At 52.7% G+C, this 16,120-nt stretch overlaps 1 protein-coding gene across 1 annotated transcript in view; it reads right to left on the bottom strand.

Moving 5' to 3' along the window:
• Positions 1-16,120, bottom strand: part of LOC133352937 (angiopoietin-2-like) — a 45,844-nt gene that overhangs the window by 20,501 nt on the left and 9,223 nt on the right. Inside the window, exons 2-4 of the mRNA XM_061568943.1 lie at positions 1,370-1,522; positions 1,012-1,133; positions 181-416 (exon numbers count right to left, since the gene is read on the bottom strand). Coding sequence (XP_061424927.1) covers positions 181-416; positions 1,012-1,133; positions 1,370-1,522 — 511 coding nt within the window. The remainder of the gene's footprint in view (positions 1-180; positions 417-1,011; positions 1,134-1,369; positions 1,523-16,120) is intronic.

The following is a 16,120-nucleotide window of genomic DNA, read 5'->3' as shown; positions in this document are numbered from 1 at the left end:
GACTGTGGTGACTGTGGTGGTGATGGTGGCAGTAGTGGTGGTGACTGTAGTGACGGTGGCTGTAGTGGTGGTGACTGTGGTGATGGTGGCTCGAGGCGGCAGTGGCCGTAGCGGCTGCAGTGGCCGTGGATTTCAGCGGTGGCACGGTGCCCGGGTGCCGCCGCCGCGTGCGCCGCTCACCCTGTGCGTACTGCGGCAGCAGGGCGAGCAGGGAGCGCACGCTCTCCGTCAGCTCCTGCTGCTGCCGCTGCAGCCTCGAGTTGTTGGCGGTGGCGGCTCCGAGCTGGCGCTCGAGCGCGCCCACCGCCTGGCTCTGCCTCCCCACCAGTCGCTCCAGCTCGGCCTTCTCCTCGCGCAGAGCGCGCAGCTCCGCGTGGTGCTTGTCGCCCAGCTCCCACAGCCGCACCTCCAGCTCCCTGCGGGCAGCGGAGGGGGGGAGTGGGCAGGAGAGGGGGGCAGCGGACGGAGGGAGGGGGCAGGTGAGGGGGGGCAGGGGAGGGGGGGCAGCGGAGGGGGAGGAGGGCAGGGGAGTGGGCAGAGGAGGGGGGCAGGGGAGGAGGAGAGGGGGGTAGGGAAGGGGGGCAGGGGAGGGAAGGGGGGCAGGGGAGGGGAGGGGGGCAGGGGAGGAGGGGGGTGGGCAGGGGACGGAGGGAGGAGAGTGGGCAGGGGAGTGGGCAGGTGAGGGGGAGCAGGGGAGGGGGGGCAGAGGAGGGGGGGAGGGGGCCAGTAGAGGGGGCCAGGGGTGGGGGAGTGAGCAGGTGAGGGGGCCAGGGGAAGAGGGTAGGGGCGGGGGGGGGGAGTGGGCAGCGGAGGGGGAGAGGGGCAGGTGCGGACGGTCACACGCACGACGCCCATTGGAGGCGTCTCTCGGCCACGGCTAAACAAGTGGGGGGGGGGGGGGGGAGTCCCTCCCTGTACCCACGGCGGCCGCGCCACTGAGGAGCTGCCGACAATCGTCTCGAGCTGACGGCCGCGCGGTGCGACGCGACGCGGCGGCCTCCTCCTCCTCACTTGTTCTTCTGCGCGAGGCGCCCGATGTCCTGGGTCTGCAGCAGCAGCTGCTTCTCCAGCTTGTGGGTGGACAGCGAGTTCTCCAGCAGCTGGATCTCCAGCCGCGACGTCTGGTTCAGCACCTGCCACGGCGCGACGCGCGGTCACCCTTAGTCACCCTTAGTCAACCTTAGTCACACACCTGTGTTTCCATGTGAGTGAGCCCAACCCCCCCCCCCCCCCCCCCTGTGTCTCCATGTGGGTGACCCCCCCCACCTGTGTTTCCATGTGAGTGACCCCCCCCCCCCCACCTGTGTCTCCATGTGGGTGACCCCCCCCCCCCACCTGTGTTTCCATGTGAGTGACCCCCCCCCCCCACCTGTGTCTCCATGTGGGTGAGTTTGCGCGTCTGCTCGGCCGTCTGGCTCAGCAGGCTGGTGCCCATTTCCAGCATGGCGGCGGCCACGTGCTCCTGCTGCCGCTGCTGCTGCTGCTGCGACGGCGCCACCTCCACCCTCACCGATTCCTCCAGCTGCGTGCGGCACCAACCACGGCCGTACCGATCGAGGTCGTGGCCACGACGCCACAGGGCAAGGCGAGTAACTCAACACACGTGTTTTTTAAAGGTCCACTGAGCTGCACAGCTCTTTTTCAGAAGTGACCTGGCCACACACGATGGCTCAACGAAGCGGCTGATCGTCACGCGGACATTTATAGCAGCAGCCGAATACTCTGCAACGCGTGACGTTGATTCAAAATGTGGAGGGAAAAACCGGAGGACCCGGAGAAAAATCCACGTGACCACGGGGAGAAAGAACATACAAATATACAGCAGGCGTCAGGGTTGGGATTGAACCCACGACCTCCTGCATACCAGGAGAGGTAGTTGATATCTCCTAGCCACCGTGATGATGATGAGAGAGAGAGAGAGAGACACGCAAACTTCAAATATACAGCAGGCGTCAGGGTCGGGATCGAACCCACGACCTCCAGTATACCAGGCGAGTTTGTTAACATCTCCTAACCACCGTGATGATGATGCGAGAGAGAGACACTCAATTTCCAAATATACAGCAGCCGCAGCAGGCGTCAGGGTCGGGATCGAACCTACGACCTCCTGTATACCAGGCGAGGTAGTTAACATCTCCTAGCCAATGTAACGTTATCGAGTGGGGGTATGGGGTGAGGGGTTTGCGGTCGTGCCGAGTTTTCTGGTTGTACGGCCAGGCCCGGATTCACCCACGGTCCGATGAGGAGCGAAGGGAAGTTGGTTTGACGTTTTGATATCCGTTAGACATTCGCAACGAAAGCACTTAGCCAGCCCTTTCCAACTGGAATAAGATGGAAAGGGTTTTGTGAAAATGCGTGGCACCACTGGTTTTGCTGTGAATCCCATAAAAACATCAGATAGCGCACTATAACCTTTTCTTTTGTTATCCCATAAAAACATCCTATAACAAACTATAACGCTTACCACACATTTTGGAGTGAAACGCAAGGGCATTGTGAGAAGACGGTGAGAACCACCAGCCCAGAAGACAGTCACATCAGAGAGAGAGAGAGAGCTGCTTACGCCTGACGTGACAGCGAACGATACGTCGTGCACGGCGTTTGTGTCGCGCCGATTCCCGCACGTGGATTGACAGCGATAGCGCGTTCAGGAAAAAAAGTAATCGAGAAAAAAATGTAAAACAGCAACAACAACAACAAAAGAATACCAAAAGAAGCGAGAGAGTGAGCGAGAGAGTGAGCGAGAGAGCGAGCGAGAGGTGGGGGGTTACATAAAGCAAAGTTTAAAAATGTGAATTTAATTAAAACAAAATTACGAAATGATGAACGAAGCAAAGTGCCGAATACACCGAGCATCTTCTTGTTTCCACTGATCGTAAAAAAAATAAACCAGTCGAGAAGTGTTGTAACTGCCGGCTGTGGTACTCTTGACAAACATGCAAGACTACATCACCTGCCTGGAAAACGTCCAACAATCACAATGAGGCTATTTTTTTTTTACTTCTTAGGTGGCAAGTTGACACTCGCACGCACGCACGATCATGCATGCTCTCTGTTGTGTCCTGTGCGATATCGGCAAAGGTGCAGCCCTGCAATTGCCTGTTCACGCCAATGCTGGTGAAAGGGTCTCCACTGGAGGGAGCTCTCTCTCTCGAGAGAGAGAGAGAGAGCCTCGTGCAGAGGTTATTTTGGCCTCCTCTTCCACGCCGGCCGGACGTCTTTGACGAGTTGCGAGTACCCACACTTTACCCCACCTGCCGATCAACTGACGGTGGAGTTCCCACTTACACTGCCTGGGTGGACAGAGGCCCTGGGTGTGTGGCGGGCGCGCGGGCGAGTTAAGAAACTTGCCCCATTGTTTCGATTTAAAGCTTTCGTGACTGCAGGGATTCATCTTCTTGGTTCTTGGTTCGTTCGGTAAAGTCACGTAGAAGGGAAGTAATAAAATAATAAAAATAAAACATAATAAATAATATAATAATATTATATAATAATAAAATAAGAAAAATATTACATAATAAAATAATATAATATTTTATTATGCTTTATTTTTATTATTTTATTACTTCCCTTCTACGTGACTTTACCGAAAGAACCAAGAAGATTGCCCCATTGTTTTAACTGCCACGCCGGAAGATCAGCTCGGCAACTCGTGGCTCGCAAGTCGCGTGCGCTGACCGTGGCACCGTCGCAGCACGCAGACATCCGTCTGGAATCTCCAGGGGGCATTCGACCACGGCGAAACCGATTCACTTCGCCCACCCAACTTATTCCTGTCCCAAAAAATTGTTAGACGTTTCCATTTTTTTAAATAGAATATATTTGAATAAATATTTTCGACAGAGCCGTTCCACCCCCCTCCCCCCCGCCCCCACTTCTTAGGGCATGAGAACAAAGCGATACCTTGTGATATATATATAAAGTAACCGGGTCTCGGGCGAGAGGCCCTGTTATTCCAGCAAAACGCTTCGTCCATCGCCCCAGTCGCCTTCCCCATAATTAACGGAACTACATCAAGGGGACGCGGCGCAGCACGGGGGCAGTCGGGGATTTGGCTCGCTCTAGGGGATTTTTTTTCGTCTTCTCTTTTGCACCAGATTCATACAAACTCCCTCCCCCCCCCATGGGCGCAGAGACTGTGCACAGCTTACTAAGCGCAGGCTGAGATGGAAGCTGCTAACCCGCTCCCACCCAACCCACCCGCCTATTCACTATAGTCAATCGGTCAATATCCTTTATTTAACCAGGAGATGGAATAAACCCGTTGAGACTCGTGGAACAACAGCGTTGCCTCCCCTGGCCAGGGCGACAATCTATGCATGTGATGTATGTTGCACTTCTTGCGCGCCGCACGTAGCCAACCAACCGGTGCTATTCGGAGTTGCTCGTGGGTAGATGTCGAGACGATTGATGTGCACAATGTTGTCATTGTTTGTTTTATCAATCTGGACAAAACATTTTATGATAATTTAACACGAATTCACGTCAGGTTAAGTACCACAGAGAGGAGCGATTTCCAACCTTCCGTTCATCGTGTATCAACTACGAGTCATACGAACTGCCCCAGTGCCCAAAGCAGCATGGACATCTGTTAAAAAGAGCTTTATATATAATCGGATTCCTCCAGTATAAATATACATTCTGATTCTGAGCATGCCCGGTATTATATTTTAGCGATCCAGATTTTTTTTTCAATTACTGACCGATTGGATTTCGGCAAAACGTTTGAAAAATTCCCAAACTCTATTTACATTTCCACGTAGTTCCTAATGTGAATCCGCTGCCAAAGACGCGTAAGCCTGGCAACAAAACATAACCCCACCGTAAATTCAGACACGGCACAACGTTACATATCCGACTCGCTGGGGATACGTGCAAAAGTTCAGACACGACACGTGACCACCTCCAGACGACGACTCTGACACTCCGTACACTGCGTGGGTGTCGGCGGCGCATCATGAAATGGCCACGTGGGATAAGTGGCGGTGGGACACGTGACGTCGCTTGCCGCTGCGTTTAATCCACGCGCTGTTTTCGTGCCACGGGCATGTGAAGGGTGCCGTTGCTCGGTGCTCGAATGAATAACTTCAGAGCTCGCATACACCGACATAGTCACGCTACAGGGCAGATAGCCCCACCACCCACCCGCGCTGCCTATTTGTATTCGTAACTTGACTCTGCAATCCGCTCTCGCCTCTTTTTTTCTCTTCATGAGCGCCCTCCTCGCCATCTCTTCCCCCCTTCTCTGCTCATCCCCATGGCAGCATCAAATCGCAGGGGGTGCCAGCACCGTCACACAAAGATCTGAGTCATTGTTGGTGCCTCGTCAAACAAAAAAAACCTTGAGCTGTATACCGGGCACGGATTCGATTAAAGACGGCGGGGAAGCCAGGCACCGAGGATACAACCGCTCCGTTTTAACTGATCTGTCGGATCAAAGTGTTGCGTTGCTGTGGTACTTGAAATGTGTATCTAGTTTTCTCAACACGGTGGCGAGATGTTACCTACCTCGCCTCGTATGCAGGAGTTCGTGGGTTCGATCCCGACGCTGACACTCGTAAATTTGGAGTTTGCATGTTCTCACCGTGATCGCGTGAAATCCCCTCCACATTTAAAATCAACATGCGTTTAGAATATTTGGTTGATAGAAATGTCCACATGCTAAGTCACTTCGTTGAACTATTATGTGTGGCCAAGTCGCTTCTGGAAAAGAGCTATTTGGCTCAGTGGGCCTTACCTGGTAGAATAAAAATAGTAAAAAAAAAAAATACAAATTTCTCACTCAAGGCGACGCGCTCAAAATTAAAATGCCATTAGTGGCTACGGAGCTGTAGGGCATCTGGCTTGTTATGCGTGGGCTTGTCACAACGAAAACCCATTTTTCGCGTTTATATTTCGTTCTTAATGCAGTACTCGTCTATACTGCATGTGGCTGCGCTATGTTCAGGAGATAAATGCCAATGTCGAGGTCTGCTAGCCACAACGAGAGGGCTTTAGGAGAGATTTTGTGTAAATCTTCGAATCTTCCTCCTCCTCCGTCGAAGGTGGGTGATGGTTGTGTTCTCATAGGCCGGCCTGTCACGTGTTTCGTGTCACGTTGAACACAACTAATACCGCCATCAAGACGAAATGTACGTCGCTAATGCATGGCAAAGAACCAAAAACCTGACAAACCCCCTCTAAAATACGGTGTTTTCACGAACTCATGTGCTGTAAGTGCAGCATTACGGGTCATGGAATACATTAATTCCTCTGCGTTTTGCACCTCCGCGTTGATTATAATTAAATATATTTAAGGCCATCAACCAATTGCCAATTGCTCCATCTAACAAACCCTCGGCGGGTTTCAATCTCCTGTGGTCTCACCAGCAGACGGCGGCTTGCTGAACAAAGGGAAGGCGTTCGAGACCCGATCGGTAAGGAGGGCTCCCTCTAATTGACGCAGGCCCATCCGAGTGCTGTCCAGGCTCAAAACCTGCTTAGCTCTCAAGAAACTGAGTAGATCGTGGCACATTCCAGGTGATTTTGGTCAACGCAGCATCGATAATCAGTGCGAAGTGGTGGTGTTGACGTGCATTTAAAAAAATGCATTCTTATTAACCGACTGTGTAATCATTCGGGGGCATAGCTGCTAGAAAGTTACTTATTGACGTGGACGCTTAGAGTATTCATATATTGAATTCCTCTAGTCTATATGCTATTACCAACGTGTCTGAAGTTTGTTACATTGCTGTACGTTCTCGACTGTGACATGTGGCTCGCAAACTTGGCAAAAGGCACATTTTTAAATATAAAAAATAAACAATAGCTGGAAATTGCACAAATATGCGTGGAGGGGTTCACTCCGTCGAATCGCACTGAGAGACAGAAAGCAGAGCAAAGTGGATTTGAGAATGTGCGCAAGTTCGTTGCATCGCGTAAGCCGCCGAAGCGGGTTTGGGCAGGACACGTCGCCTCGAAAAGATGCTGAACTTGCGTTGAACTTCTTTCGCATCGTACGCAGCCAACCGTGCTAATCGGAGGTGCGGGGAAGAACAACAAACTAGAGACAGAAGAGTTTGACGATGACCGTGAGCGCAAAGGATGCTGACGCGGTCTAACGGTTAGTGGCGCGCTGGACTTGTAATCCAGGCCACGTGCATAATCCAGCGAGGGATGGTGGATGACCGCGCGGATGGTATGAGACTACTTTCCCGTGGGCGTCGAGGTGCCATGCCCTCGCCCGCCAGGAGAAGGCGGTACAGCGAGTGGACTAATCGCCATCAGTTTCCATCCGTACGGGGATAGAGTGTTGCCCCCTCGCACGCGTGGGTTTTCTGTGGCTGCTCCGGTTTCATCCCGTTTATATAACAATCACTCGTTGTTAATTGTCTGAAAGCATCTTGAAACACCCCCCCCCCCCCCCCCACCCAATGTAGCAGCAAGACCCTCCTGAAAAAGAGTCCTATGACTAAAGTGCAGCTCTTCAAAAGTAATTTAAAAATTATTTTAAGTAAATTGCAGAGGGCTGCACATTTACCTTCTCATTCCTCCACGAGGAGACCCCGGTCCAAACGCTGCGGCTGCATTTCACAAGTTCGATGCTCCCGCAGGGAGCGCACGTGGAGCAGCAGTCGACAGTGGAGGGGCGATTGCCTCCGTCAGGTCGGTTCGGAGTGCCTCTACGAGCCTTCAACTCTAGAGGGGACGTTTCAGCCAGCCTGAAGTGCTTCGCGTTTAAAGCTTTCGTGACTGCAGGGATTCGTCTTCTTGGTTCTTTCGGTAAAGTCACGTAGAAGGGAAATAATAAAATAATCAAAATAAAACATAATAAAATCATTCTCACGACGTTTCGGCCACAACGCAAGCAGCCGTCCTCAGGTGAAAGAACCAAGAAGATGCTTCGCGTTCTCATGAAAGGAATCGCTCCTTGCATTCTCTCGGCGTCAACTCTTCAGAGGCCGCACTGGCTGACCCCGTGGGGCAGGCGGTTGGCAAGGGGTGGAGGGAGCGGCCAAGCAACGCACGTGCCGGTGTTGCTTCAGCTGACGACTCCGTCGGCACTGTTGCGTCAGTGGTCGTCGCGTTAATGCCGAAGAACTCTTTCTTTGGAGCAAAGTGTCGAGAATCGGCGCAAAACGAAACTGCAGATAAGTGAATTAGCAGGCACGCAGCTGCTGCTGCTGCCGCCGCTTGCGAATTCTTATTCGGTGCCAAATCACAGCTGCTGTGGATGAAGAATTACCTGATCGATGGATAAATAATTACCCGATCGATATGGGATTTCTTTAGACGAGAACAATGTTTTACTCATCCATTGAGGGGGAGGAGGGGGAGGGGGACCCTAAGCAGACACATTATTTTGGGAGCCCGGCCTTTCACAATTTTGAAATCCTGAGAGAGACGACAAAATAAATATCGGCACGGGATATGGATCTAGTGTTAGAAGATAAATATCGACAAACACAGAGATGCGGTGAGATGATGGATGAGAGATGCAGACGAGATAGAGATGAGAGATTTACAAGGTCGCACTCATTACTTACGAATTCGCACTAATTACGCGGAAAGTGCTTGCCAAATTAACCCAAACACCTCGCTGATCTCATCAATAAGCTCGAAGCCATCACGCGACACTGCGGTCATCCTGGCAGCAGTAGCGGCGGCTTTTGGCTGCTGGCCATCGAACAAAGACGGCCACCGCATCGCGCGGCGCTCTCAGATGCGCTCCAGCGGCCGTCTGGAACGTTCCTCCTTCCGATATCAGGAAGCCACCGGGAGCTGTGCTCCATCGGGGCACCAAAGCGTTTTGCTCGATCTGCTTGAGCCTGGCGCTGCAACCAACAGGAATTGATTGTCGTCTTGTTTTGACAGCGACAGTAAAACGTTGATCTGAACGTCGGGAAAGCCGTCGGGAGATTGACACGGCAGCTTCCTGTCGCTGCCGTGTCAATCTCCCTCGCCCTCTCGTGGCCGCGCGCTTGCTGGCCACTTGCGAGCGCTGCGGCTACAAAGCCCCGTGGCTCGCGGCTCGCGTCGACGGGGACTCCGCTCGTCGGATCGGTCCGCGGTGTTCGCGGTTGAACCCGACCGCTACGTGCTCAAAGTCACGGCTCTGACACAAAAAAAAAGCACAAACCTCATGACGCGCGCCCCCTCCTCCTCCTCCACCTCCTCCTCCTACCCCCCTCGTGATCATCGAGGCGCTCATTCTTACACCGAGGGTTTTTTTTCTTTACAAAGCCGCGCGGGTGGGTGGGGGTGGGGGGAACGCCGCTCCGTGCATTAAAAACCAAAAACATCTTAACCCGACGACGGTCTGAGCCCCACTCTGGGGCCTGTCGACTGCTCCGCCACGATCTGCATCATCTGGCTCATTCTTGCGAGAGTCGGGGGGGGGGGGGGGGGGTTGTTTTACCGTGCCCAGAGGTTTTAAACGACACGGTTACATGCCTCTTTGGCAACGGTACAATAGGCCGGCTTTTATTTTTCCGATGTACGCTTCTTCCTCTTCTTGTTCTTCGTCTTCGTTCGCTTTCCACATCTAACACTCGATATGTTTGAGTGGTGTCTCAGAAAGTCCCCCCCCCAACCGCACCACCCCATGGCCCCGCGCCCTGTGTTTCGCGAAGACAATTCGCGCTGCCAGCGAGCGCGTGCAGTCAACGCCTTTTGTGGCCCCGTCAACTCGCCCCGATTCCCTTGCCGAACGCCGTTGTCAGCACGCCGTGGGATGACAGCGCTATCCAATTCGAGGATATTGGTTGAAGTTATCGTGTTCTGCTCCGCAGCAATGAACCGTGATGAGTAAATAAACTCACTTTTAGACCCCCTTTGAACACGCAATGTTATTCATAATAAAAGTTATTTTGGGTTAGAGCGCGTAAATATACCCACGACATTTTAAATTGTAAAATGTTGTTTGGTTTACTCTCCAACACACCGGTGTGCTGAAGTAGTAACTGCTTGGCCCGTTTTGTTTAGGTGACAGACCGTACCAATTGGCCGTGTCGGGTGGTGGTGGGTTAACGACACATTTATATTTACGCGATCTAACCCAAAATAACTTTTCTTATGCATCACTTTGGACCACGAATGAGTGTGGCCTCCGATGTGATTTCGGGCTGCACCTTGTGTTGTCCAGCAATCACCTTCTGACGTTCATCGCTTCACGTCCTGGGAGCTGCTTTCAGTTCCCCATGAATCTTTCAGCAGATTAAACTTCGTTTTTTTAAACCACCACGATTCCTAAGCACACAGTGCCAAAGGCCCAAAGAAGCCAAGCGGCCAGCAACAATCAGCACCGTTGAAGTTGTGACAGATAAGAGCTAATACGTGTTCTTGATTTGAGCGAGGTTGTGAGAACTTGGGGAAAGAGACGATGGGAGGGGAATTCCAAAGCGGAGCCGTGCGAGGGAGGAAGCAGAAAGAGAAGCGATGTGACCTGCAGTGTGGTGAGTGGGTGAGTGAATGAGTGAGTGAGTAGGTAGGTGAGTGGGTGAGTGAGCAAGTGGGTGAGTGAGTGGGTGAATGAGTGTGCTGTTGTGACCTGCAGTGTGGTGAGTGGGTGAGTGAGTGAGTGAGTAGGTAGGTGAGTGGGTGAGTGAGCAAGTGGGTGAGTGAGTGGGTGAATGAGTGTGCTGTTGTGACCTGCAGTGTGGTGAGTGGGTGAGTGGATGAGTGAGTGAGTAAGTAGGTGAGTGGGTGAGTGAGCAAGTGGGTGAGTGAGTGGGTGAGTGAGTGAGTGTGCTGTTGTGACCTGCAGTGTGGTGAGTGGATGAGTGAGTGAGTGAGTAGGTAGGTGAGTGGGTGAGTGAGCAAGCGGGTGAGTGAGTGGGTAAATGAGTGTGCTGTTGTGACCTGCAGTGTGGTGAGTGGGTGAGTGGATGAGTGAGTGAGTAGGTAGGTGCGTGGGTGAGTGAGCAAGTGGGTGAGTGAGTGGGTGAGTGAGTGTGCTGTTGTGACCTGCAGTGTGGTGAGTGGATGAGTGAGTGAGTGAGTAGGTAGGTGAGTGGGTGAGTGAGCAAGTGGGTGAGTGAGTGGGTGAGTGAGTGTGCTGTTGTGACCTGCAGTGTGGTGAGTGGGTGAGTGGGTGAGTTATTGAGTGAGTAGGTAGGTGAGTGGGTGAGTGAGCAAGTGGGTGAGTGAGTGGGTGAATGAGTGTGCTGTTGTGACCTGCAGTGTGGTGAGTGGGTGAGTGGATGAGTGAGTGAGTAGATAGGTGAGTGGGTGAGTGAGCAAGTGGGTGAGTGAGTGGGTGAGTGAGTGTGCTGTTGTGACCTGCAGTGTGGTGAGTGGGTGAGTGGATGAGTGAGTGAGTGAGTAGGTAGGTGAGTGGGTGAGCGAGTGGGTGAGTGAGTGTGCTGTTGTGACCTGCAGTGTGGTGAGTGGGTGAGTGGATGAGTGAGTGACTAGGTAGGTGAGTGGGTGAGTGAGCAAGTGGGTGAGTGAGTGGGTGAGTGAGTGTGCTGTTGTGACCTGCAGTGTGGTGAGTGGGTGAGTGGATGAGTGAGTGAGTAGGTAGGTGAGTGGGTGAGCGAGTGGGTGAGTGAGTGTGCTGTTGTGACCTGCAGTGTGGTGGTGGTGGTGGTGTTTAAACACAGCGTGGATGAGACAAAGTAGCCAATCCGACTGCCCGAGTCCTCAACGCGCGTGGAGGAATCAAGCAGTGCACAAGCACGTGCGGCAAAACGTCGGACATCGTGCTGAACAAGACGCGGCACAGGCCAGACAAGGCATTGGAGAGCCAGCAAAGCACAACCGCGAAAAACTTGCGCAAACTAAGCGCCTGGTCATTGAAATGGCCTGGACTCTTTAGCGATGGGAAGAGGGCAATTGTGCCAGTCTCTCAGTGCTTCTGTTATCCTTGGTGGGACAGGCTCTGTGACGAGTGGGGGGCATTGTGCCAGCCACTCAGTGCGCCCGTTATCCTCAGGTCCTGTGGGGGTCCGTAGCTGCCAAAGTCGACTCACGGCCGTGAGATCGCGCGCCGTGACTCGCCCGCTGATGGGAATGCATCAAAGCGAACAGAGGCTGATGCAGGCCACCCCCTCCCCCGCCCCCCGCCAGACAGAACAAGATCCTGAATAAGATACTGAGTAAGATACTGAATAATATATAGTGCGAGAAGTGAGAGAGTCTGCGACCAAAACTACGGAACCCAGCAAAGTGTGAGCTGGCACAACGCGGAGACCTTCACAGCTCATCGGATTCCCCCAAGATAAATACGTGATTTCTGATTCAAAGCGCCGAGCAGTCGGAGTGACGTTCATTTACAACGTAGGCTTTCGCGAGCAATATAATTACAATACCCCCACCCCTCCTTGCCTCGAATCACTGCACCAGATTTAATTGAATTAAATGATGACGTCACCCTGAGGCTGCTCTATTTAAGAACGGAAGCAACAGGAGAGCTTCACCATTCTTGCCCGATGAAGCTGATTGTAATTATCAGCGAAACGTCGTACTCAAATTTAAATAATGCTGTTGATCCTCTCTTCAGCACACCGGTGGCCTAAAGAAGTGAATTATTCTGTCCTTTGAAAAACGTGACACATTTTTTACTGTTTGGCCGTGTCGGGTGGTGGAGGGTTACGACACATTTATAAATAACGCGATCTGACCCAAAAACCTATATTATGAATGACGTTCATTTCACGAAACCTCCGAGTTTCACAGCAGCGGAGCATTTTGTGTTGTTGTTGCAATTTCTATTCTCGCATATTACGCGAGTTTCATTCCCGCCCCTCCTTCAGCCTAGAAAGGTCGCGTGCGTTGTTGCGTCTCGTCGGCATGCAACGAGCGATTTCATCGAATTAGCACGCGCGCGATGATGTCACACTGCCTCCTGGGTCTGAGGTCACCCCTGGAACGTTGAGCGAGGGACCTCTGCACGTGACTTCCCCCGCCTCGCCTCACATCCCTTGACTCAACCGGTGGCCCTCGTCGTCACTAATACGGCCAGTGGGGGCTGGGGAAGGTAGCGAATCGGGCGGTGTTCTTCATTGTTAAGGCTCCGTGGGCTACTTGACGGCCCCTGGTGGTCGTCAGTGGGGGGGGGGGGGGGGGGGGGGGCTGACGTGCGCCCCTCCCCCCCCCCGACAAGACACAAATGCCCCCCATCGTCGTCATCTTGCTGCTGTCAAAGTCCCAATGGTTTCAAATTGTGTGGAGGCCCCTTCCGAAAGTTCGTGAAGGCCCCCACCGGTGCAGGAGGATGCTCTTCGTGAGGTGTAACCCTTTGTTTTGCTGACTATCATCGGTCATGATCAATCCACTGCTGGATGAAAGTCCTCCCCAAGCGGTCGTCATCATCTATCACGATCCTGCGATGTTTTTTTAATAATCGACCCAGCACCCTCGCTCGAGCTGGTTTCATTGCTCCATCTCCACGGTGGACGGCCCCTGTCGGACGCGTTCCGTCTCTTGGCTGCTATTCTCTCATTACGCTCGACCATCGACCCAGGATCCCACCCAGCCCAGCAAGCGCTGTTGCTGTTACAGCGTACACGTTTTACCCTCGTGTTCTTATCTTATTTTATATTCACAGAGCGACTTAATTTGGGCTGTTTTACGGAGCTTCACGGCGGTCACGAACACCGACTGATTTAGATGACAGGGGGCAGAGCGAGGGCCCTGAAACGAGTGACCGTAACAGAGGGACACGTGGGGGGGGGGGGGGGGTCACGGAAGGGCAGCAGGGGAGGGACGGGAAGGGGTGGAGGGGCGAGGCGAGGGGAGGGGTAAGGAAGGGTACTGGGAGAACAGGTGGAACTTTAAGAGGAGAACGAGATGAGGTGAAGGAGAGAGACTGCGTTTATGTAGAGGGGAAGTTGATTCCAGTGGAGGGGTGCAAGGAAGGAGACGGATCGATAACGAGATTGGGCACAGGGAGAAGGAGAGACAGAGAGAGAGAGAAGGACAGGATTGGGAACGAAGAGCATGAGAGGGGACAGATAAGGAGACGAGAGAGGTGGAGGCAGGGCCATGGAGATATTTAAAGACTAGCGTCAGCTATTTTAAAAGACAACGGTTTTGAACGGGAAGCCATTGAAGTTGAAATGCACTTCAGGGCTCAACGGGATCTTAACTGAAATAAATCAAGAAAATGTGGAAAAAAAATGAGTGAATGTAGCATGTGCACAAGTCTTGTTTCACAAGCGGTGAATATGGGTGGACAATGAGGACACTTCTCAGATGCGACAGGAGAGGAAAGCGGTGTGAGGTTGGCATCGCTCTGCAGGTCGTTGTCGGGTGGGTGACACCGGTGATGGAATGGTACGAAAAAAACGGGGAGACTTTAGACGAGAGGGCAACCAGCGCAGAGATGGAGCAGTGAAGATTTGTCCCTGTGCTGGAGTGAAGATGGACGTTGACATCACAGGACCATGGGGCATTGAGGCATCGAGGAGACCTTCATCCAGCATCAGATAGACCATGGCCCATCGTGATGGACGTGAATGACAGAGGGAGTGGCGTGCTAACGAATATCCTCCTCATCCGCACGATACCACTGGGATAAAAGCCACATCGTGACGCATTATTGCGTAACTGGAGCCCCCCCCCCCCCATGAAGTGAAAGGTGAAGAGGCAAAGGTGCATCTCTTCCACTGCTGGATCACGCCACTGGGCGGTTAAGTGAGTAAGTGGTTGAGTGAATGAGTGAATGGTTGGTTGAGTGTGTGGTTGAGTGAATGAGTGGGTGGTTGGTTGAGTTGGTGGGTGGTTGGGCGAGTGGGTGGTTGAGTGAATGAGTGAGTGGTTGGTTGAGTTGGTGGGTGGTTGGGCGAGTGTGTGGTTGAGTGAATGAGTGAGTGGTTGGTTGAGTTGGTGGGTAGTTGGGCGAGTGTGTGGTTGAGTGAGTGAGTGTGTGGTTGTTTGAGTGGTTTGGTGGGGGGTTGGTTCAGTGAGTGAGTGGGTGGTTGATTGACTGGGTGGGTGAGTGGGTGGTTACGTGGGTGAGTAGTTGATTGAGTGGGTGGTTGATTGACTGGGTGGGTGGTTGGTTGAGTGAATGAGTGGTTGGTTGAGTGAGTGGGTGGTTGACTGACTGGGTGTGTGAATGAGTGAGAAGTCTCCTATGGAGAAGCACCGAGTAACAGGTTTGTGTGTGAGGATCTGACCGTTCAAGGATGGGACTGCTCAGCCATCACTACCATCATCATCGAATGAAATGGATAGCGACGATGACGTTAAAAGCCCCACTTTCTAAACTTCGCGTCCATGTTTATTTTTGCGCTTTACATTTTTTTGCGATCGTTTGGAACAGAATTCTGTCACTTCTTTGCTTTGAGCTTCAGAAGGCAACTTTGAGCTTCAGAAGGCAACTTTGAGCTTCAGAAGGCAAGGGCCCACGCAAGCACTTGCTCGCTTTGACCGCTGTCGCTGATTAATGTGCGCGTGTTATTCTGCGAGCGTATGGCACGCTGAGGAGCGGTGGCGCAGCGGTTAGCGCAACGCCGCACCACGAAACCGCTGGCTTCGAGTTCGATTCTCGCTCACGGGCCAACACCAGCGAGGATTATTTGCAACGGTCAAGCGCCTCCCCTAAGGTCGATTCAGCCTCAAATGAGTACCTGGTGCGATGTGTAAACATCGCCACTTGGGAGACAAAGGTGACCGGGCGTGGTGCTGGCCACCCACCCCCTCGTGTGCCGCATCAGCCCGCATAGGTGCTACTCACTAACAGCACTTTCCCCAAATGTCTGTAAAGGCTATACGGGGGGTCTTTGTATTTGTATGGTGCTATAACACTTCCGCTCGACCATATGCGCTTTCTCACAAAAAAACAAGGCAGCTTTCATCAACTGACAACCCTATCGAGCTTACACACGCATGCACATATATACACACACACACAAGTGAACACACACAAACACACGTGCACTGCACATACCAACTCAACATGCAACGTTGGACCGATGTTGGTTACGTGGTTGGAAATGTTAGAGCAAAGTTGGCCCAATTCTGGCCCAACATTCCACACAAACTGGGTAATACGCATGTGCACACACACGTGCCCTTGTGTATGTATACGTCCACACGTAGACAAGTCGTGGCGTTGTTGTTGCATATACACATTTACACATATACAACAACAGCCACAGCCATTCGCCACGAAGTGACGTCACCACAGCGCTAG

This window comes from Lethenteron reissneri, chromosome 42, assembly GCF_015708825.2.
Source record: "Lethenteron reissneri isolate LAM-NWPU_2019-01 chromosome 42, ASM1570882v1, whole genome shotgun sequence".
NCBI lineage: Eukaryota > Metazoa > Chordata > Hyperoartia > Petromyzontiformes > Petromyzontidae > Lethenteron > Lethenteron reissneri.
The sequence above is the reverse complement of the archived record's forward strand: the minus strand, read 5'-3'. Positions and strand labels throughout refer to the sequence as shown.